General features: G+C 42.2%; 1 protein-coding gene across 1 annotated transcript in view; it reads right to left on the reverse strand.

Annotated features, from left to right (window-relative positions):
- The window catches only part of LOC139534553 (phospholipid-transporting ATPase ABCA1-like), a 292,873-nt gene that overhangs the window by 191,556 nt on the left and 77,559 nt on the right, over positions 1-23,758 (reverse strand). Inside the window, exons 14-17 of the mRNA XM_071333760.1 lie at positions 19,457-19,679; positions 17,747-17,968; positions 5,763-5,964; positions 5,395-5,511 (exon numbers count right to left, since the gene is read on the reverse strand). Of these exons, the coding sequence (XP_071189861.1) occupies positions 5,395-5,511; positions 5,763-5,964; positions 17,747-17,968; positions 19,457-19,679 (764 nt within the window). The remainder of the gene's footprint in view (positions 1-5,394; positions 5,512-5,762; positions 5,965-17,746; positions 17,969-19,456; positions 19,680-23,758) is intronic.

Below are 23,758 nucleotides of genomic sequence, written 5' to 3' on the forward strand. Positions count from 1 at the left end.
CAAGGATTGGAAAGCTGCCGCGGTCATCCCCCTCTTCAAAGGGGGAGACACCCTGGACCCAAACTGTTACAGACCTAAATCCATCCTGCCCTGCCTATCTAAGGTCTTCGAAAGCCAAGTCAACAAACAGATCACTGACCATCTCGAATCCCACCGTACCTTCTCCGCTGTGCAATCCGGTTTCCGAGCCGGTCACGGGTGCACCTCAGCCACGCTCAAGGTACTAAACGATATCATAACCGGCATAGATAAAAGACAGTACTGTGCAGCCGTCTTCATCGACCTGGCCAAGGCTTTCGACTCTGTCAATCACCATATTCTTATCGGCAGACTCAGTAGCCTCGGTTTTTCTAATGACTGCCTTGCCTGGTTCACCAACTACTTTGCAGACAGAGTTCAGTGTGTCAAATCGGAGGGCATGTTGTCCGGTCCTCTGGCAGTCTCTATGGGGGTACCACAGGGTTCAATTCTCGGGCCGACTCTTTTCTCTGTATATATCAATGATGTTGCTCTTGCTGCGGGCGATTCCCTGATCCACCTCTACGCAGACGACACCATTCTGTATACTTCTGGCCCTTCCTTGGACACTGTGCTATCTAACCTCCAAACGAGCTTCAATGCCATACAACACTCCTTCCGTGGCCTCCAACTGCTCTTAAACGCTAGTAAAACCGAATGCATGCTTTTCAACCGTTCGCTGCCTGCACCCGCACGCCCGACTAGCATCACCACCCTGGACGGTTCCGACCTAGAATATGTGGACATCTATAAGTACCTAGGTGTCTGGCTAGACTGCAAACTCTCCTTCCAGACTCATATCAAACATCTCCAATCCAAAATCAAATCTAGAGTCGGCTTTCTATTTCGCAACAAAGCCTCCTTCACTCACGCCGCCAAACTTACCCTAGTAAAACTGACTATCCTACTGATCCTCGACTTCGGCGATGTCATCTACAAAATAGCTTCCAATACTCTACTCAGCAAACTGGATGCAGTTTATCACAGTGCCATCCGTTTTGTTACTAAAGCACCTTATACGACCCACCACTGCGACCTGTATGCCCTAGTCGGCTGGCCCTTGCTACATGTTCGTCGTCAGACCCACTGGCTCCAGGTCATCTACAAGGATATGCTAGGTAAAGTGCCGCCTTATCTCAGTTCACTGGTCACGATGGCTACACCCACCCGTAGCACGCGCTCCAGCAGGTGTATCTCACTGATCATCCCTAAAGCCAAAACCTCATTTGGACGCCTTTCCTTCCAGTTCTCTGCTGCCTGCGACTGGAACGAATTGCAAAAATCTCTGAGGTTGGAGACTTTTATCTCCCTCAACAACTTTAAACATCTGCTATCCGAGCAGCTAACCGATCGCTGCAGCTGTACATAGTCCATCGGTATATAGCCCACCCAATTTACCTACCTCACCCCCCATACTGCTTTTATTTATTTACTTTTCTGCTCTTTTGCACACCAGTATCTCTACTTGCAGATGATCATCTGATGATTTATCACTCCAGTGTTAATCTGCTAAATTGTAATTATTCGATTTATTGCCTACCTCCTCATGCCTTTTGCACACATTGTATATAGATTCTCTTTTTTCTACCATGTTATTGACTTGTTTATTGTTTACTCCATGTGTAACTCTGTGTTGTTGTCTGTTCACACTGCTATGCTTTATCTTGGCCAGGTCGCAGTTGCAAATGAGAACTTGTTCTCAACTAGCCTACCTGGTTAAATAAAGGTGAAATAAAAAAACTGTTGCCACAAAGTGGGAAGCATAGAATGGTCTAGAACGTCATTGTATGCTGTAGTAATAAGACTACCCTTCACTGGAACTAAGGGGCCTAGCCCGAACCATGACAAACAGCCCCAGACCATTATTCCTCCTCCACCAAACTTTATAGTTGGCACTATGCATTCGGGTAGGTAGCGTTCTCCTAGCATCCGCCAAACCCAGATTTGTCCGTCGGTCTGCCAGATGGTGAAGCGTGATTACATCACTCCTGAAACCGTGTTTCCAATTGTGTCGACTCCAATGGCGGTGAGCTTAAACACCACTCCAGCCGACGCTTGGTGATCTTAGGCTTGTGAGCGGCTGCTCTGCCATGGAAACCGATTTCATGAAGCTCCCAACGAACAGTTCTTGTGCTGACGTTGCTTCCAGAGGCAGTTTGGAACTTGGTAGTAAGTGTCGCAACTGAGGACAAACTATTTAAACTTGCTACGCACTTCAGCACTCAGCGGTCCCGTAGTGAGCTTGTGTGGCCTACCGCCTTGCGGCTGAGCCATTGTTGCTCCTACATCTTGTTTCCACTTCACAATAACAGCACTTACACTGACCGGGGCAGCTGTAGCAGGGCAGAAATTTGTTGAACTCACTTGTTGTAAAGGTGGCATCCTATGAAGGTGCCATGTTGAAAGTCTCTGAGCTCTTCAGTAAGGACATTCTACTGCCAAAGTTTTTCTATGGAGATTGCATGACACGTGTCAGCAACGGGTGTGGCTGAAATAGTCGAATCCACTAATTTGAAGGGGTGTCCATATATTTTTGAATATATAGTGTATATTGTTGCTGAAAACCTAATCTTCAAAATATTAACTTTTCAAGAAATGGAAAATATACAATTTCTCACACGATTATTAAACTTTTAAAACTATTTTGAATACATTTTCTTGGTCCTAGAGTCATGAAATGTTCAGAGCACATTGAGGGGAGTTACTGCTTTCAGTAAATCATTTATTTTTGTTGCAAAATGGAGTAACAAGGTTTTCATCAGACAGAGACGATATGCCATTTAGCAGACACTTTAACCATGTTTGATTCATGCCCTCAGAAAAGCTACCTCAAAGTATATTCCACACAAAATCTACTCACAGCCAAAATCTATGTTCTACACAAAATCTACCCACAGCTGAATAATTATATTCCCTTTATGAGATAAAAAAAATGTGTCTGCTATTACAACAAAAGCTCAGTTATATGAAATACATTTTACGGATGCTGTGTGACACAGGTTTACAACTCTCTGCTCTCCCCCCTACGAGCAACAGAATCGGTTTTAGTTACACCTTGTGTCACATTTCTTCTTGGCTAGAGGCTAACCCGTTCTGTTGTTCTCACAACCGGTGTGAAACTCACTTTGGTCACAGATATAGGCAAAAATAAGAGAGAAAATATACATAAAGAGTGCATGCGACTTCTGATATACATGCGACTTCTGCTTTCAGAATACAAAGATCGCATTGAAAAGACAAGTCTAGATGATTGTGTTCAGATCTGGCGCCACCTCAGGATTTCTCCTGTCTGTACACAATCAGGCTACCGAAAGCTCATACAGTGGGCGACGACCCGATATCATCAGCACTCCGCCCACAAGTCTCCAGAATACTTGTGTTTTGGCAGCGGTAGGTACTTTTTCATTATAACATTGGAGGAAATAGGTTCCTAGTGTGTGAGGAGCATGTTTCCTGGCCTCATAAATGCTAGCCAGCTAGATAATATTTTGGTCAATTTTTTTTTGTTTGGCTAGAGTTATGCTAACCTGTTTGCAATCCCTTAAGCTTTGCTTGCTAGCTTGCTGGCTAGCTACAGATGTTAGCTGATAGTTAGCTACAGTAGTTAACTTCTGCCAACAAGTTGTTATTGCGTTATTATCATATTTGTGACCTGTTTCAGGAAACTAGGCGTATGTCACAAGTCACAACTTCACAGCAGATCCATTTCAATATTTTTTGAGTGGGCTGGACATGCCGAGAGAGGAGTTCGGATTGGTCTGCCATATAGAAGGCTTCTGTCTATTTGAGCTGAGCAGTCTGTGTTGGTAATCCTGTCGTACGCGCCTTTAAAAAAAAAAAATATTGGGTTGTGTAGCTGCATAAGTGTTGCTCTCCACTTTCTGGAGGATCGAGTTTTAAAATCAGTGGAATTAGAGTATGATAGCTAAAGAGATGGAGAAAACACCGGTCTCCGGATTACACCTTCAAACTAAGGGAAACCGTGACATGGCATCCGTGACAGGGAAACGCGTCCATCATGAGAATGTATATGGGTAAGATAGTCTAGCTAGCTACATTTTCAGATATTCTAATTTTGACAGAAAGTGGGTTCATTTCAAGCTAAAGTTGAATGTTAGCTAACCAGCTAACGTTAGCTGTCTGGCTCCCTAGCTAACGTTACGCGTATGACATTATAATTCGTATCCCAGAATCATTTGCTTTGCTAGTTAGAACCTAATGTTAGCTAGCTAACATTGAACCTGGTTGGTTAGCTCCCAGTAGATTCATGCAGGGTAGTAATGACATGATTTGGCACTATGTTCATTGTTGTTTAACTAGCTAACGTTGGCTAGCTGGCTCATTAGCTAACGTTACGTGATGTGTGTGATCTTACATGTTGTTTACCTAAACTAGGTTCATTGTTTACTTAGCTAGCTGCATGTCTTAAGCTAAAGTGTACTGTTAGCTAGCTAGCTAACGTTAGCTGGCTGGCTCGTTAGCTAACGTTATGTGACGTGTGTGATCTCACACTTTGTTTACAGCTACATGTCTTAAGCTAAAGTGTACAACACCTGTTGAATATGGCCAGGGGCAGTAAACGTCGGCAAAAAAAAGTAATACAATTGTTGTCAGCAGAGCTGGTTAGGCTGTTTTCATCTTATCCAGAGGTAAAGAATCATCAGCCAGACCGTCAAGTGTGCACTCTGAACGCTCCGAGAGTGAAACAAGATGGGTGGGGCTAAAGCTTAAGAGGGTGTGAACGTTGATGAATGGGTGTAAACAAAGAAGAGCTCTTCACTAGATAACAAAACATTCAAAGGCCATTTTCTCAAAAGTGAGTTTTGAGAACTCAACTTTTTCAACTTTCAAAGCAGAATTACTTTTCCCATTGTTCCTCAAAAATGCAGTGTATGATATACCATTTTATAGTTGAGTCTCTACTTTTATCCAATGTAAAAAACACAATGTCAAATGTTGCTGCATAAGACCAAATCCACATGGTGGACACATTCAAATTTAAGTGTAAACGCATGATGACTCCGGAATTCCACTCCATGATCAGAATACGAAACGGCCTAGACACGGCCAATAAAGCACCATTGCACCTCCCTCGACCAAATGTTAATTAGCAGTCATTTACTAACGAGGCCTTGACTTTCCAAGCTCAACCTTGTTTTTCCCCCAGCATTATCTGTCTATTATTATCTAACACAAAATCAAGGTGCCAACAATCAGGAGTCTAAAGTTATAACGAACTAGGCTTATTGAGGTTGCATTCCGTCTGTGATGGGAATGACCTGTGTTGAACCAGACAAATAAATAACTGTTGCGTAATGCCTGAGTGTGGGTGTGTTTGTGCACAGGTGTTTGTGTGAATACCACTGGCTACTATACCATTGTATTCCATGGGATCCTTGAACTGACTAGGGTCAGCGTTGGGCACCGCAGACGTCCCGCACCAATAGGAGGCCGTGAAAGGGAAGGACCACGGCTTAGCTATTCCATATTGGCCTGTTATCAAGCGTGGAGGAACATCATTCACATTTTAACAACAGCTTGAGGGATGACACTTTGCAGTGCATGTTTCCATCCAGCTAGACTGGCACAAATCCCCCTCTTATTTTAATTAGAGAAGATGAGATGAATATATTACGGCAGTCTGCTGGGATATTCAAAAAAAAATCTGGTTATTGACCAACAACAACACATACACGAAGAGTGTATCAATTCTGTTATTGATGGCTTTCTCATGAATGAGTTACCTGGGAAGACGTTCTCGATGTACCACGTGAGCAGCCAGTAGATGAGGGCGTCGATGAGCATCATGATGATGGACACGATGAAACTGTACCGATCTCCCTCAGGATTTTGGGCAATGTTACTCCACTGGATACCGATGCCCTGCTCCTCGTACTTGGCGAAGTTCTCACAGCCATACCCGAAGGCCACACACGACAGCAAACTCTGGAAATGGATGCAGTTTAGATCTGATTGGTTATTATCCAAGAGTGGATGTCAGGCTTCATGTCAGATCATCATTATCACCTTCAACATTCGTGAGGCAGAGCATGTCAGGAACCTCAAGGCAAAAAAGGACTTGTATCAGATATGCAACACTGTCATTGAATTATACACAACATTAGGAACACATGCTCTTTTAGACTGACCAGGTGAATCCAGGTGAAAGCTAACATCCCTTATTGAGGTCACTTGTTAAATCCACTTCAAATCAGTGTAGATGAAGGCGAGGAGACAGGTTAAAGAAGGATGTTTAAGCATTGAGACAATTGAGACATGGATTGTATATGTGTGCCATTCAGAGGGTGAATGGGCAAGACAAAATATTTAAGTGCCTTTGAACGGGGTATGGTAGTAGGTGCCAGGCACACCGGTTTGAGTGTGAAGAACTGCAACGCTGCTGGGTTTTTCACGCTCAACAGTTTCCTGTGTGCATCAAGAATGGTCCGCCACCCAAAGGACATCCAGCCAACTTGACACAATAGTCATTTTGGAAGCATTGACGTCAACATGGACCAGCATCCCTGTGGAACGCTTCCGACAACTTGTAGAATCCATGCCCCAACGAATTGAGGCTGTTCTGAGGGCAAAGGGGGGTGAAACTCAATATTAGCAAGGTGTTCGTAATGTTTTGTACCCTCAGTGTATCGTGTGATTTTTCAGTTGAGCCTTTGACTAGGATCAGTGCCTACTCTAGCTATGGGAAACCATGGGCGTGTTCAATAGGGCTAATTGTAGGAAAAACCTTTTGCAACAGTATCTGTATTCTAATTGGAAACATTCCACCCTATTTTAAAATGCTTCAAAAACATATTTGATACAATAGGATATTGCTAGGGAAATGACAAATGGTGCTTTGCCCATGACATCCTCTGGTACAGCCGATCACTCTCTTCTGCCATATTGCCTGCCAGCTGTTTGGGCATGCTTCATTTACCCCAAGTGTTTAAGCCCGGGCAGATGCCACAAACACTTAATAAAGCCTTGTAGACCAACACATGATGTACAACAGCACCAAAAAAAACATTGTAAATGTTGGCCCTATTCTGTCGCATCGATACCCGCCAACTGCCAATGTCTTTAATTGAATGACATTCTGAATGAGTGACAATAGAGGGAAGTTATGACCCTACTGCGACACCCGAGGTCTGACCTGAACGCTGTCCGCAGTCTCTACATGCAAAGCCACTGGCACCCATTCAACTGTCCCCCTGAGTCCGACCTCGGACACGTTCGACTGCCAAACAATCGGCAGCCAATCATGGTACAAAGGGTGACACAGGGGAGCAAATGACCCCTCCCTGACCTTTCAGTGACAGGCTGACAGAGTGACAGTGCAGCTAATCTGACTTTGAGAAGGGCAAAAGCCCCAGAATCAAACAAACAGACCATCCGCTATGAAACACATCAACACGAAAATACAGATGCCACAACACCCACCCACCTTGTTACTGTCCTTGTGATATCACACAGCTTATATCTCTGCATATGCAAAATGATATCACAACAGTCATTAATATGAATGAAAATGATATGCCATTATTAAAATATGATATCAAAGACAATAGTGGGAGTTGTGTGTGTTTCTCTCTGTGAGTGTGTGTGTGCCTGGAAACGGTGTACTTTATTCTATGTTGGGCGATAAAAAAACATCCCTCTAATAAATAAACTACAGGGATGGACTGGAAGTCAACACGGTCAGAGGAACATTGTTCATGCAAATGAGAGGAGTAGCCCATCCGTCTCAACAGGGGGAGTGGAGGAATGAAATCTCAATGCCAAGGGCAAAACTGCACGAAGGTACTTTGACAAAAAAGCACGGAATACATTAAAAGTCGTGTTTTTTTCCTCCCCTCTACATACACAAGATATGACACACACCTAGGAAGAGAAAAGGGAGATGCCGCAAGGATTATTGGCAACTCTTCCACACGAAAACACAGGAAGTTGAAAAGGTTTGGCATGGGCCCTCAAATACAGCTGAAACATTGAGAGCATCTTGACTGGCAGCATCACTGCTTGGTATGGCAACAGCACCACCCTCGATCGTATGGCGCTACAGAGGGTGGTGCGGACAGCCCAGTGCATCACTGGGGCCTGCCATCCAGGACCTCTATATCAGGCGGTGTGAAAGGAAGGGCCGGAAAATCGTTAGACTCCAGCCACCCAAGCCGTAGACTGTTCTTTGTGCTTCCGCACGGCTATCAGTATTGGTGCATCAAGTCTGACACCAACAGGCTCCTGAACAGCTTCTATCTCCAAGCTATAAGACTGCTAAATAGCCAACAGATTGGCTACATGAACTATCTGAGCTGACCTTTGTATAACATTGTTCCACTCTATGCACACTCACAGGACTCTACACACTCACGCACACTGACACTCCAACACACACATAACATGCACACACATTTATAGTCACTCTACACACACAAGCACACACACACACACATACAATCATAACTTTCTTGTTTTTTCTGGTTTTTGTTCTACCTTATGTTATTTTTAGTGCTACTGTACATTTATATTGATTACTGCATTGTTGGTTTGGAGCTTGCAAGAAAGGCATTTCACTGTAATTGTGCACAAAACATTAAAACTTGAAAGTGAACATAATAAAAAAAAACTGAAAACACTTTTCAGAGAGAAGATCAATATGTCGTCGAGTTGGCATTACTTGTTTGAATGGGTTTAAAGGAAATAGAGTATACCGGCGTGAAAAGATAACCACAGACCATGTCAGGTGCCAGAGTAGGATATTTTCTGAGGCCGCGGCTAGATATTTCAATTTTGAGAAACAAGGAATCAAGGGTTCTACTTTAAAGTCTCGAAAGATGTGTCTCCGCGGCAATGAAGATTACGAACGGCTGTGTCTTTGTCTCTGCAGAACAGACAGCTCCATGACAAATGATCCTACACAGCACAGAAAGGTCACTCAGAAAGGCTACAATAAAAGTTGAGCATGTATATGCTATTTATCTTTTCATTACAAAACTTCCCCATGGGTTTATCCGGTCTCAGTTATCCGCTTTCTCAAGTATGTGCATTATAAAGACTTGAGTTACACAGTACGAATGAGTGCTTGTAGGGGAGACTGGGGTTTGTTGTAACAGTGCTTATTACCAGTGGTGCGGACATGAGTCACATGTCTTGGACTTGAGTCTAACTCCAGACTTGAGATTGGACTTGATATCAGTCACTGGCTTCATCAATAAGTGCATCGATGGTGTAGTCCCCACAGTGACCGTATGTACATACCCTAACCAGAAGTCATGGATTACAAGCAACATCCACACTGAGCTAAAAGGAAGAGCTGCCGCTTTCAAGGAGCAGGACTCTAACCCAGACACTTATAAGAAATCCCGCTGTGCCCTCAGACGAACCATCACATAGGCAAAGCGTAAATACAGGAATAAGATTTAATTCTACTACACCGGCTCCGACTCTCGTCGCATGTGGCAGGGCATGCAAACTATTACGGACTAGCTCAGTCACGAGCTGCCCAGTGACACAAGCCTACCAGATGAGCTAAATGATTTCTATGAGCGCTTTGAGGAAAGCAACACTGAAGCATGCATGAGAGCACCAGCTGTTCCAGACGACTGTCTGATCATGCTCGCCATAGCCGATGTGAACAAGACCTTTAAACAAGTCAACATTCACAAAGCCGCGGGGCCAGACGGATTACCAGGATGTGTACTCAAAGCATGCGCGGACCAACTGGCAAGTGTCTTCACTGACATTTTTAATCTCTACCTGACCGAGTCTGTAATACCCACATGTTTCAAACAGATCCCCATAGTCCCTGTGCCCAGGAAAGCGAAGGTAACCTCCCTAAATGATTACCGGATACCCTAGACCCACTCCAATTCGCATACCGCCCCAGCAGATCCACATATGACGCAATCTCAATCACACTCCACACTGCCCTTTCACTCCTGAACAAAAGGAACATCTATGTGAAAATGCAGTTTATTGACAACAGCTCAGCATTCAACACCATAGTGCCCACAAAGCCAATCACAAAGCTAAGGACCCTGGGACTGGGCACCTCCCTCTGCAACTGGATCCTGGACTTCCTGACGGGCCGCCCCCAGGTGGTAAGGGTAGGCAAGAACACATCTGCCACACTTATCCTCAACACTGGGAACCCTCAGGGGTGCATGCTTAGTCCCCTCCTGTACACCCTGTTCACACACGACTGCGTGGCCAAGCATGTCTTCAACACCATCATTAAGTTTGCTGACAACACAACAGTGGTAGGCCTGACCACCAACAATGATGAGACAGTCTATAGGGAGGAGGTCAGAGACCTGGCAGTGTGGTGCCAGGACAACAACCTCTCGCTCAATGTGAGCAAGACAAAGGAGTTGATCGTGAACTATAGGAAAAGGAGGGCCGAACAGGCCCCCATTAACATTGTAGGGGCTGAAGTGGAGCGAGTGGTATGGTATGGCAACTGCTCGGCATCTGACCATAAAGGCGATACAGAGGGTAGTACGTACACCCAATACATTACTGGGGAAAAGCTTCCTGACATCCAGGAACTATATACTAGGCGGTGTCAGAGGAAGGCCCAAAAAATTGTCAAAGACTCCAGTCACCCAAGTCATAGATTGTTCTCTCTGCTACCGCAAAGCAATCGGTGCCGGAGTGCCAAGTCTAGGACCAAAAGGCTCCTTAACATTTTCTATCCCCAAGCCATAAGAATGCTGAACAATTCATCAATTGGCCTCTCAGACTATTTACATTGACCCCCTCCCGCTTTGTTTTAACACTGCTGCTACTCGCTGTTTTTATCTATGCATAGTCACTTTACCAATTATCTCGACTAACCTGTACCCCCGCACATTGACTTGGTACTGGTGTCCCCTGTATATAGCCTTGTTCTTATTATGTCATGTTACTTTTTTGATATATACATTTTTTAAACTTTCGTTTATTTAGTAAATATTTATTTTACTGCATTCTTGAACTGTTTGCTAAGGGCTTGTAAGTAAGCATTTCACTGTAAGGTACCTGTTGTATTCAATGCATGTGACAAATACAATTTGATTTGATTTTCAGGCTATATGTATGAAAGAAAAACTACTAAATGGGTGTCCCGGTCGCGGCCGGCAATGACACAGCCCGGGATCGCACCGGGGTCTGTAGTGACGCCTCAAGCACTGCGATGCAGTGCCTTAGAACACAGCGCCACTTGGGAGGCAGTTTTAGAGATTTATAACAATTAAATTGTTGTATTCTTGTTTCTCCTTATTGTTAGTGAGTAAACTTAGCTAGCAGCTAACATGCTGGATGGCCAATAATTGTTATTTACATCTGTTTGGAATCCTATCTTGCATCATGGCTATCATTTTTGAAAATTTTAAATGCATCCATAGTCATAATCATAACCAATGTCAACCCTCGTCAATTGTGTTACATAGCTAGCTAGTAAAAGTATTTACAGTTGCTGTTACACATTTGCAAAAAAGTTACATAACAATTTAGCATGTGCCAAGCTAACTAGCTAGCCAATTCCAGTCATGTGCTAACATTTGCTGGTAAACCTAGCTTTAGGTGGCTGGTTGTAACATTACAGCTTGCTGTTTAGTAGCCATATTTACGACTAAAAAGAGAAGAGGTAGGGCCTCCCGAGTGGTGCAGTGATCTAAGGCACTGCATCGCCTTATATTTAACCAGGTAGGCTAGTTGAGAACAAGTTCTCATTTACAACTGTGACTTGGCCAAGATAAAGCAAAGCAGTGCGACACAAACAACAACAAAGAGTTAAACATGGAAAAAACAAACATACTGTCAATAGTACAATAAAGAAAATCTATATACAGTGTGTGCAAATGAGGTAGGATAAGGGGGGTGTGGCAATAAATAGGCCATAGTGGCGAAATTATTACAGTATGGCAAATTAAACACTGGGGTGATAGATGTGCAGAAGATGAGAGTGGAAGTAGTGATACTGGGGTGCAAAGGAGCGAAATAAATAAAATAAATAACAATATGTTGATGAGGTAGTTGGATGGGCTATGGATGTCCACAAGAGGCCGTGTGTCACGGCCGCGACCGGGAGACCTATGGGGCGGCGCACAATTGGCCCAGTGTTGTCTGGGTTAGGGGAGGGTTTGGCCGGCAGGGATGTTCCTGTCCCATCGCGCACTTGTGACTCCGGTGGCGGGCCGGGCACAGTGCACGCTGACACGGTCGCTAGGTGTACGATGTTTCCTCCAACATATTGGTGCGGCTGTTTTCCGGGTGAAGCAAGCGTTGTGTCAAGAAGCAGTGCGGCTTGGCTGGGAGATGTTTAGGAGGACACACTACTGTCGACCTTCGCCTCTCCCGAGTCTGTACGGGAGTTGCAGCAATTGGATACCATGAAAAGGGGATAATAAATAAAAAGAGAAGAGGTTTTACAATCGAGATACAATTGATCTCCGATTGTAAAACCTCTTCTATTTTCAGTCATAGATATGGCTACCTGTAGTTGTTTAGCTAACTCAGCTAGCTACCTACCTAACTACTTAAGTTAGCAAACAGAAAAATAATTAGATTTCCCCCTACTGTAACACAGTAGTATAATCGCCAGCAATACATAATATGGGTCTCAGTAGATCAACTAAAGTTAGATAGCTAGCTAGATGGCTTGCAGGAAAAATAACGAACTTAGCTAGCCACCATATGTGTCATATGCCCTCTTGGTGCTGGCATCGGCTATAGCTGAGTTTCTAGCTAAATCCAACTCTTTGTTTAGAATCCTCTTCGCTATATTCCAGTTGAATGTCACCATGTAGCTAAAAAAAATGCTTCATCTTTGAATCACGCCATTGTGGTCTGGTCGGTTCTTTCAGTTTTTCCCAAAGGATTATGTTTTTAGTATCCGCCTCCCTTTCAAAAAAGTCTGCCTTGAGGGAGGAATAGGGCCAGAGTACGCACCACCCCAGAGTTGTAGTCTTTCAGAGACTGGAAAAATGTGTAAACGTGTATATTTAGCAATGAATCCGCTGATAGGAACATCGCTGAAGACATCCAATGGCTCTATCGAACAAGGACAACTATCTCTACACGCACAAAACATGTATAGTGCGATCCGTATCACATAGAGCCTTTGGAAAATGCAACAAAGCAGCACTACATTTATTTTCAGATCTCGCCCCCTCCATCAATAGACCGGAAGCCGTCATAGGGTGTATCATTCAGCACGCAAAGCCCAGACCTGCCTTCCTCCTGGGCAATTTAATGTACGTGTGAAACATCTCACTGACCTAGAAATTCTTCAGACACGATGAAAACACGTGTGAAATTCCCCTTTAAGGAAGTTTATTCCTTAATAAATATTTTAAGAAAAGGTATTTCAAAAGAACAGAATGGGATATTTTTGGTTTAAATATATAACTGTGCTTTGAATGTTAGTCAATTAATTATAGGCCTCTAGTTTATTATGTGTAGGTATACATTTTTGCTGGCCATGCCATAAACGGATTCCTGCTTACACAACTGGACTCAACCCATTCTACTTGGGACTTGGACCTTTGTGACTTGAGATAATAGTGACTTGGTCCCACCTCTGCTTATCACTCCCAATCTAGAGGGTGCTGTGTAATAATTTTAAGATTCAAATGTGTGAATTCTTTGAAAATTACTCATCCACCTGGTCAATTCATGTCAGCAATGCAAAACATTGAGGTGAGGGGAATGTGTTTTCTTTATTTAAATGCTTGAATTATGGGAATGTACATGACATTTGTGGTTTGTTGAATAGAGGAAATGGGGAGCTGCATTCCAAACCTTTTTCTGATTTGCTAAGTCAGGCCAAGTTGTAAGTAAAATTAGGGGGGCAATTAGCATTGGGGGTTGGTTGGGGATGGTTATCACATGGAATGTGGGGTTGTTTGTCACTATCAACTCCATTATAACCACATTGATCAGAGCCAGAATACAATAAATCCCAAGCTCTTTTGTGCTGTTGTTGCTATAGAGACCTCCCTTCCCAGTAAACACAAACTCCTTTGACCGACGAATCAAAATGTGTTGGGAATATGTAGTGTGGAGACATCTGTGCAAAGTCTAAACTGCATCATGTACTGTATACATCCTATGGGCAGTGGTATCTGTGCTATGTGGGTTTGTTGCCTCCCTCTCTCACACACATTGTTTCTGTCCCACACCCACACATGTACATATAAATATGCAAACACACGCATACACACGCATACATTCCTGAAGTTTAAACATTGTTCGATCAAAGAAACGCTATTTCTAAGACTGTGTGCTATATTGCTTAATTTCCTGTTACAAAAGGAATAAGCTGCTAGCAAACATTGTGACAACCAACCCCATACTGTGTGACACCACCAACCCTGCGGGCTGGTTGTCACAGGTGCACAGAGTGGAAGAAGATATGACGATAAAAAGGGTCCCTATTTCAACCCAAGACCTTGGTCTTTCTATTAATGTTGAAAGGAGTCTTGTGAGATATACTGGTGCTGAGAAATAACACACAAGAGTAAACCGTGTAACAACCAACCCCGGTCTCCCCTACTTTTGGCAGAGAGCAGTCAGAAAAGGAAAAGTAATATCACCGTTTGAACTAAACCTTAAAAGCTCAATAACTGCACCATATAGGAAATTAAACAACATGACTCAATGTTATTATTATTATTGTCAGAGGAAATCTCCGACTTTCAGATCACAGAAAAAAGTATCGCAAATTGATTTTGTATACAGTAAGGGCTAAGGGCAATGGGGTACACCCCAAAACATGCAAACTTAATGGGGAAAGTTGGGAGAGATCAATAAATAATTGGATGAAATGGCAAATACAATAACATCAGGGAGTTATTGAAGTTAACAATCTAGTTCTGGTGATACATTGGCAGAGTTAAAAGGTTGAGAGAAGAATGGTTACAAGGCACATAGGAATATCATTAATAGAGCCCCACAGTGGAAGTGTCATAATACCCATAAAACCTTGCGGTCAAACAGGAAAATGGTTCCAATCGTTTTTCCACCATTCATTTTCCAATAGGGGATTTTATAAACATTTAAAATAAGGGCTGTGTTTCGTGTAAGCTTACCCTGGCGTGACATTTTGATAACCCATGTAAATCTCTGTTGTAAAAAGTGACTTTTATCAATATATTTGGCTCAATTTACTCTCAGATTCAAAAAGGCTTATTGACATCAAAGTAGACATCATGCAAGACTACAAATCCCTGCAAGCTCCTGCACGTCACCTCTAGCTGACGCCTTTGCTAACAGGTATTGTGTCAATTTAAAAAACTTGCACAAGACAGTTCACAGAATTGTCTATTTAAAGAAATTTTGCCAATTTATTAATTACTACATTTAGCTAATATTAGATAGTTAATCCAGAGATTCTTACCTTTGACTAAATTCAGCAATCTCGTGAAGATCATCATGGCATAATTAGCATTTCATTTTGGCGGGGTAAATACAGGTGAATATATTGCTAAAAGTCACCTTGTCCTAGAGAGATTTACACGGTTATCATAACGTCATGCCAGGGTAAGCATACACAAAACACAGCCCTCATTTTAAGTGTTTCTCAAATCCCCTATGGGAAAATTGAAAAACGATTGGAACCATTTCCCTGTTTGCCCGCTAGGTTTAATGGGTATTACAGTGCCTTGTAAAAGTATTCATCCCCCTTGGCGTTTTTCGTATTTTGTTGAATTACAACCTGTAATTTAAATAGATTTTTATTTGGATTTCATGTAATGGACATACACAAAATAGTCCAAATTGGTGAAGTGAAATAAAAAACAGAAAAGTGGTGTGTGCATATGTATCCACCCCCTTTGCTATGAAGCCCCTAAATAAGATCTGGTGCAACCAATTACCTTCAGAAGTCACATAAGTAGTTATATAAAGTCCACCTGTGTGCAATCTAAGTGTCACATGATCTCAGTATATATACACCTGTTCTGAAAGGCCCCAGATTCTGCAACACCACTAAGCAAGGGGCACTACCAAGCAAGCGGTACCATGAAGACCAAGGAGAGGTCCAAACAGGTCAGGGACAAAGTTGTGGAGAAGTACAGATCAGGGTTGGGTTATAAAAAAATATCAGAAACTTTGAACATCCCACAGAGCACCATTAAATCCATTATTAAAAAATGGAAAGAATATGGCACCACAACAAACCTGCCAAGAGAGGGCCGCCCACCAAAACTTACGGACCAGGCAAGGAGGGCATTAATCAGAGAGGCAACAAAGAGACCAAAGATAACCCTGAAGGAGCTGCAAAGCTCCACAGCGGAGATTGGAGTATCTGTCCATAGGACCATTTTAAGTCGTACACTCCACAGAGCTGGGCTTTACAGAAGAGTGGCCAGAAAAAAGCCATTGCTTAAAGAAAAAAATAAGCAAACACGTTTGGTGTTCGCCAAAAAGCATGTGAGAGACTCCCCAAACATATGGAAGAAGGTACTCTGGTCAGATGAGACTAAAATTGAGCTTTTTGTCCATCAAGGAAAACGCTATGTCTGGCGCAAACCCAACACCTCTCATCACCCCGAGAACATCTTCCCCACAGTGAAGTATGGTGGTGGCAGCATCTTGCTGTGGGGATGTTTTTCATCGGCAGGGACTGGGAAACTGGTCAGAATTTAAGGAATGATGGATGGTGCTAAATACAGGGAAATTCTTGAGGGAAACCTGTTTCAGTCTTCCAGAGATTTGAGACAGGGACGGAGGTTCGCCTTCCAGCAGGACAATGACCCTAAGCATACTGCTAAAGCAACACTCGAGTGGTTTAAGGGGAAACATTTAAATGTCTTGGAATGGCCTAGTCAAAGCCCAGACCTCAATCCATTTGAGAATCTGTGGTATGACTTATTAAAGATTGCTGTACACCAGCAGGAACCCATCCAACTTGAAGGAGTTGGAGCAGTTTTGCATTGAAGAATGGGCAAAAATCCCAGTGGCTAGATGTGCCAAGCTTATAGAGACATACCCCAAGAGACTTGCAGCTGTAATTGATGCAAAAGGTGACTCTACAAAGTATTGACTTTGTGGGGTGAATAGTTATGCATGCTCAAGTCTTCTGTTTTTTTGTCTTATTTCTTGTTTGTTTCACAATAAAAAATATGTTGCATCTTCAAAGTGGTAGGCATGTTGTGCAAATCATATGACACAAACCCCCCAAAAATCTTTTTTAATTCCAGGTTGTAAGTCAACAAAATATTTTGCAAGGCACTGTATGACACATACTGTGGTACTCTATGCCCCTGCTTACAATCCAAATGATACTTGCGTGTCAGTGCAAGGATCTATAGTTTAGATCATGGGGATCGCACAGTGGTTGGATATTATCCCAGCATCTGTACTGTGTCTGTGTGTGTGTGTGTGTGTGTGTGTGTGTGTTTTAGTAACATTGGTTCTGGAGACCCAAGCTTTTGTTTTAACACAACATAATTAATCAAATCATCAGTTTGTTTATTGCATCAGGTGTGCTATTAAAGCTTTGCGAGAACAAAAGCCTGCACACCATGTCTACCATGTGCCTGGTGTTTACTGTATGTTTGCAGGTAGAACCCCACAACTCTCTTGGTCAAAGTACAACCTTCCTCTCTCTTCAACACCATTACAAAATCATTTACTTAGTCTTCAATACAGTTCCAAATCCAAACCCTAATAAACACCCACTGGGTCTCTGCTGTTCATTATGGACTTGTGGTGGAAGTAACAGTAGTTCCATAGGTCCACTCACCACAGAGATTTTGACCTGGAACCCCAAGACGTCCCTCCAGGCATAGCAGAGGAGGTGTGGAAGGTAGAGGACGAAGTAGATGAGGCCACCGCACGCCGCCGCCAGGTTGGCCTTGGAGAAGAACACGCTGATGAGGAAACACTCCATGATGGTGGCCACGCAGAAAACCAGCATGAAAACGAAGATCACAGAGGGGTCGCTGTACTGCAGCACCTTCCCATACTGCACCGGGAAAGGGCCGGGATGAAAGTGATAATAAAAGGGGAAAAAAGGGGGAAGATACAACACTGTGACCTTGTTCGAAATGCATTTTCCTTCCTCATTTTCATGAGTTAATCACAGATCTGTAAGTGATGGGTGACAGGTGAAAGTAAGGCTATTGTAGTTTGAGGGTTCTTTACATAGTGGATGGATGACTACGGATAAACACTGGATATATACAGATTACTATTTTGCAGGTTTAATGACAAACGTACCATAGTTACAGCCATGCGTAAACTAAACTACTTCCTGTTCCAACAATTAAAAAACATCTGACCAATCAGCATAAAGCAAAGTAGTTGTTAGGTAGATAATCAATTACCATTACAATTCCAAACAACTGATTCAGCATATTTTTAGAACTACACAACCATGACTTAGAAAACAATAATATATCCTATAAAATAATCCTACACTATCATGGTTTTACTTTCACTAATACAAACATTTTACATATTTGATTACTTCAAGTTAGGATGTATTTCTTTAAGTATTCCAGTGGTAGCCGCTAAACTACCCGAGTTAGCACTTTGGGAGTATTGATTGCCGATGGATGTTCGAGGCATAACCATTTCTTGTGTCTAGCAGCTCAGGCAAGAGAAGGTTATTTTACAATGAACAAGCTTCACAGACAAAAGCAGATTGATTGCGACTGATTGTGGTGATTAACTTATTATTTGTGAAGACAGCACAAAGAAGCACAGAAATAAAGCTTTTGATTAAAATGACTCATTGTTAATGATTTGACAAGCTGTAGGCAGAGCTACTCACCAGGTGTTGATAGTGTCTTATCAAGACTACTACTAAAAATATATCACTTATTGTACTTCTAACACAGCTTCAAAATATGATTTACCATCATGTTGACGTAAAGGATGGTCAGTCCTTGCATCCATAAATCTGTCTATGCAAGTGCTTACACCCCTGCCCCATCTCAACAGCAATCCAATTGGTGGAGCTGCCGTTTTGTTGTTTTTCTGTAGGAGTGAGCCTTTATTTGTTAGTCTATGGTTAGTTGTAATATAACCCCTATAGTGGCGTAACTCTGCTTATCAGCATTACAAGGAAATCCTTTCCCAGTCTTGGAGGTTTGTGCTCCAGGGCAACTCAAGTCTTTGATTAAACTCGCCTCCTCGCTACCATTTTGATTGAACAAACCCAAACCCACTGAATACTGTCATTAGGAGTAATGCTACAGCACTTGTTTTACTACAAGCAGTGGTATGCAAGCTAACAGCCTCACCCAAATGTATCTAAAATGTTACAACACTAGGCCCAGGTCTGCTGTTTGGTATGACTTCTAATTATAGTTTATTACAGGCTTATTACATGCTTATTACAATACAAGTATCACTCTCCTCTCATCAAGTCATTGACAGCCTAAGCCCACAGTTGATGCCCACAACCCTCCAAGAACTGGTGAAAGGTCTGGAATTAGTGGTGAATCACCTTGAGGATGAGGGTGAGGAGGAGCGCACTGACAGCCAGCGGCAGCATGCTGGACACGGCCCAGCTCAGCCAGTAGGTGGAGCTCCTCAGCCCCATCATCCTCACGGTCTCCTTCAGACGCGCCTCCTTCTCCATAACGATGCCCTTCACGATCATTGCCACCGAGTAGATCCAGGCCAGGGTCATGTACAGGGGCAGAGAGCGTGCCAGCGAGCGAAGGAACCTAATAGGGGGAGGGGTCAGATGGGAGAGGAAGAAGGAGGGGGCAGAGGGTACACGGCCCAGTCACATCCGGATGATGATTGACATTTTCTACTAGCTATGGTTGAGCTATGGTTGTGGCAAAATCCCAATGAGTGTATGATGTACCTACAGTGGTAACTTGATTTCTAGCAACAAACTTGATAGATACATTTAGATTTACAGCAAATTTACTTTATTTGTCGTATCAATGGGGGCTGTGTTCCTGCATGGTGGGGATAGAATTCAAGTGACCTGAGATATGGATTTCCATCTTTTTGATCTCATTCATTTTCTGCAAAGTAACTTTGTTACCTTGGCAGCAGTTATTAATAAATACTTTTTTTAACCCTTATTTTACCAGGTAAGTTGACTGAAAACACATTCTTATTTACATTGTCATGACTGTCATGGGTGAGGATCAAAGGCCTCACATCAGCTTGGTAAATAGCTGACAACTACCAAACCCTCTTACCCACAAAAGAGGGAAAATAATATGCATATATTAGCATCTGGGACAGAGTAGGAGACAGTTCAATTTGGGCACGCTATGCTGCCCCCTATGCTGCCCCCTATCCCTAAAAAGTTAAACAACTTCTCCCGTGGTGCCCCAAAATCCTAATGAGTTAATTGTTACATTATTAATTTAATCTAGTAACAATTAAACATAGTAGGTAATTATTCGATAAATAACAGTCATCACATTAATGAGAGTCACGTCACAACAATATCAACGACCTTGGGAATAGTTACAGGGGAGAGGAGTGGGAGTGAATGAGACAATTGTAATTATTGGGGATAATAAGGTGGCCATGATCAATCAATCAATCAAATTGATTTATAAAGCCCTTCTTACATCAGCTGGTGTCACAAAGTGCTGTAGAGAAACCCAGCCTAAAACCCCAAACAGCAAGCAATGCAGGTGTAGAAGCACGGTGGCTAGGAAAACTCCCTAGAAAGGCCGGAACCTTGGAAGAAACCTAGAGGAACCAGGCTATGAAGGGTGGCCAGTCCTCTTCTGGCTGTTCCTGGTGGAGATTATAACAGAACATGGCCAAGATGTTCAAATTATGATTTGAGCCAGATTTGGAATTTAGCCAGGACACCAGGGTTAACACCTCTACTCTTACAATACGTGCCATGGGATCTTTAGCAACCACAGAGAGGTACACTCAAAGAAAATGTGAATTTTGTTCACAGACGCTAAAATGGGGAGGGGACATTATGAGGACATATTAAATGTAGAGTATAGGGGGCATGTTGATCACCACTAAAGTCATACAGTATTTCCATTAGGGATACACCAATCGTGATTTACTGTATGACTTTAGTGGTGATCAACATGCCCCCTATACTCTACTGTTTCCTTGAGTGGGAAGCAGACAAGGGCCACAGTATTTGGGCCAACAATATTAATAAACTCCAATTAATCAGTCTAGATAGGAGGGACATTAGTGTTTTGACATCCGCCTGGAGTGAAATGGCAAGTGGAAAAGAACATGGGGACTCAGGTGTGGATGACAAATCTTATGGCAGTCACACCTAATCCAGACACAGCAGTCAAATAATTGCCTTCTAATTCCCTGTTATACTAACATGCTGCAAATGGCCATGACATTTAGAATAGGGCTCTATGATTTGAATACACATCATGCCCAGTTGTTCCTCCAAGGCACCCAACTAACTCAATTTATTGTTATTAATGGCTGGAAAACACATTAGGGTGACGGCGAAATTACATTTTGCCCAGAGCTGTTTTATTTACTATGAGAATTTTCCAATTAAACTGCAAAAAATTGATTAGCTGATCTAAATTAAGAATAATCCTTGTCTTTGTCATATAACCGTGAATATGAATTAGGAGGCTGAAAAGGACACCATACCTTTAAGAGGCAGATAACGATGCAAAAAAAATGTGTGGTGATGATGAGCAAACAAAATGCCCGCCTCATTGGGATAAATATTCTACAATTTAGCTTAGACGCACATTAGTCCACAGACAGGGGATCAATTGAACAGATACGCCATTAAATTGCACCCGGCAAGTTCGATGACACAGAAGAGTGATGTAAAGTGCATTTAAGCCACAGAGCAACAGCCTAACGCAATGGTAAATCTAAGCCTAAATGCAGGTCAGTAGCGCTGTAGGTTCAGGGGTGTCAGAAATATTTTTTCTATTTTCACAATCACAATTATTGTCCCACTTGCTGTCGTTAGCACGAAAGCCTGGGTTTTGATGAATGAAAAAGCTGTGGGTGGGCCTCTTATTGGCCTCTTACTGGCTAATCAGAACATGCTCCGTGGCGAAATATGTGGTTACTTCAAGTTGTGTATTTACCGTATTTTATTTAATTGCTTGGAATCAACTCCAATTCCAATGTTAGTTTGTTAAATGGCTTACAGAAACAAAATAACAAAATGTAGATATATCTTTGCTAATTACGTTAATTTGAACCCATTTGCAGTCCACATTGCTATAAGTAATTTCATGGTTTCAATAGCATTCACACTGATATAGAGGCTAGGCTTACTGTAAATTGCATTATGGCTGGGCATGGACATGCCAAACATTGTCAATAAGCAATATTAAATTCATTATTGATGAGGCCTAAAAAGAGAACAAATTATTTGAATCAAATTTTAACAAAACAAAAACTTGTTTTAAATACATTTACAAGCACCATCATTTCTCCCCATGGGCATATAATATTAAAACAACGCAGACTATGGAAGGTTGTACACACATCCAAACTTGACTTTATTGGAGGGAAATTACAATTTTAGTGCCATTCTCAATAAATTAGCATGATAGTGGAAATTGAGATAATCAACGTCATGCCTGGTTCGATTTGTTCTTGGTATTAGTTGTCCCGCAATTAACAGGAGCAAGAGTTCCAAAGAACAAAACACAACCACTTTACAAATCAAGTATCTTTAAGATCTAGTATAAACAAACTATTGTGCACCTCTTTAAAATAATATTTGTTTTCTCTGTACTTCTCTTTAAACAATATTGCGTTATTATATATTTAAATGGCTCTGTTCCTGTAATGTGTACTTCTCCTTAAACAAATTACATTACTATACACTACCAGTCAAAAGAAAACCTACTCATTCAAGGGTTTCTTTATTTGTACTTTTTTCTACATTGTAGAATAATAGTGAAGACATCAAAACTATGAAATAACACATATGGAATCATGTAGTAACCAAAACAAAACAAAATATATTTGAGATTTGAGATTTGCTTATTTGACCTGTCCTTGCCATAATATGGACTTGGTCTTTTACCAAATAGGGCTATCTTCTGTATACCCCCTACCTTGTCACAACACAACTGATTGGCTCAAATGCATTTAGAAGAATATAAATTCCACAAATTAACTTTTAAGAAGGCACACCTGTTAATTGAAATGCATTCCAGGTGACTACCTCATGAAGCTGGTTGAGAGAATGCCAAGAGTGTGCAAAGCTCTCATCAAGGAAAAGGGTGGCTATTTGAAGAATCTCAAATATAAAATATATTTTTATTGGTTTAACACTTTTTTGGTTACTACATGATTCCATATGTGTTATTTCATAGTGTTGATGTCTTCACTATTATTCTGCAATGTAGAAAACTGTCAAAATTAAGAAAAACCCTTGAATGAGTAGGTGTTCTAAAACTTTTGACCGGTAGTGTATATTTCCTGTAATGCGTTTACACCAACAATGCGTTTACACCTTGAGCCTTCTCCAGGATGAGGCCCTTCATGGTCATGCAGACGGTGTACATGAACGGCAGCACTAGGAACATGGGAAGCATGTTTCCAATGCTCTGGATGAAGCTGGTGGGTGCAAAGGGAAGGCAAGGGAGGCAATCGAAGAGGTCAGGAAACAGCGAAGCTGGGAATATCGACAAGCCCAGGCTTTGATAAGGGAAGGCAATGCAGCCAGATGGGAGCTAATGCATTATTTATTGATAATCTGTTGTATAAGCCCCACTCCTTATGTAAAGACAGAACTCTCACAATCAGGGTTTCAGAGATGGGTTGAACGGGGCATTTTGCACCATTAACAAAA

Source organism: Salvelinus alpinus, chromosome 11 (assembly GCF_045679555.1).
Source record: "Salvelinus alpinus chromosome 11, SLU_Salpinus.1, whole genome shotgun sequence".
In the NCBI taxonomy this organism is placed as follows: Eukaryota; Metazoa; Chordata; class Actinopteri; order Salmoniformes; family Salmonidae; genus Salvelinus; species Salvelinus alpinus.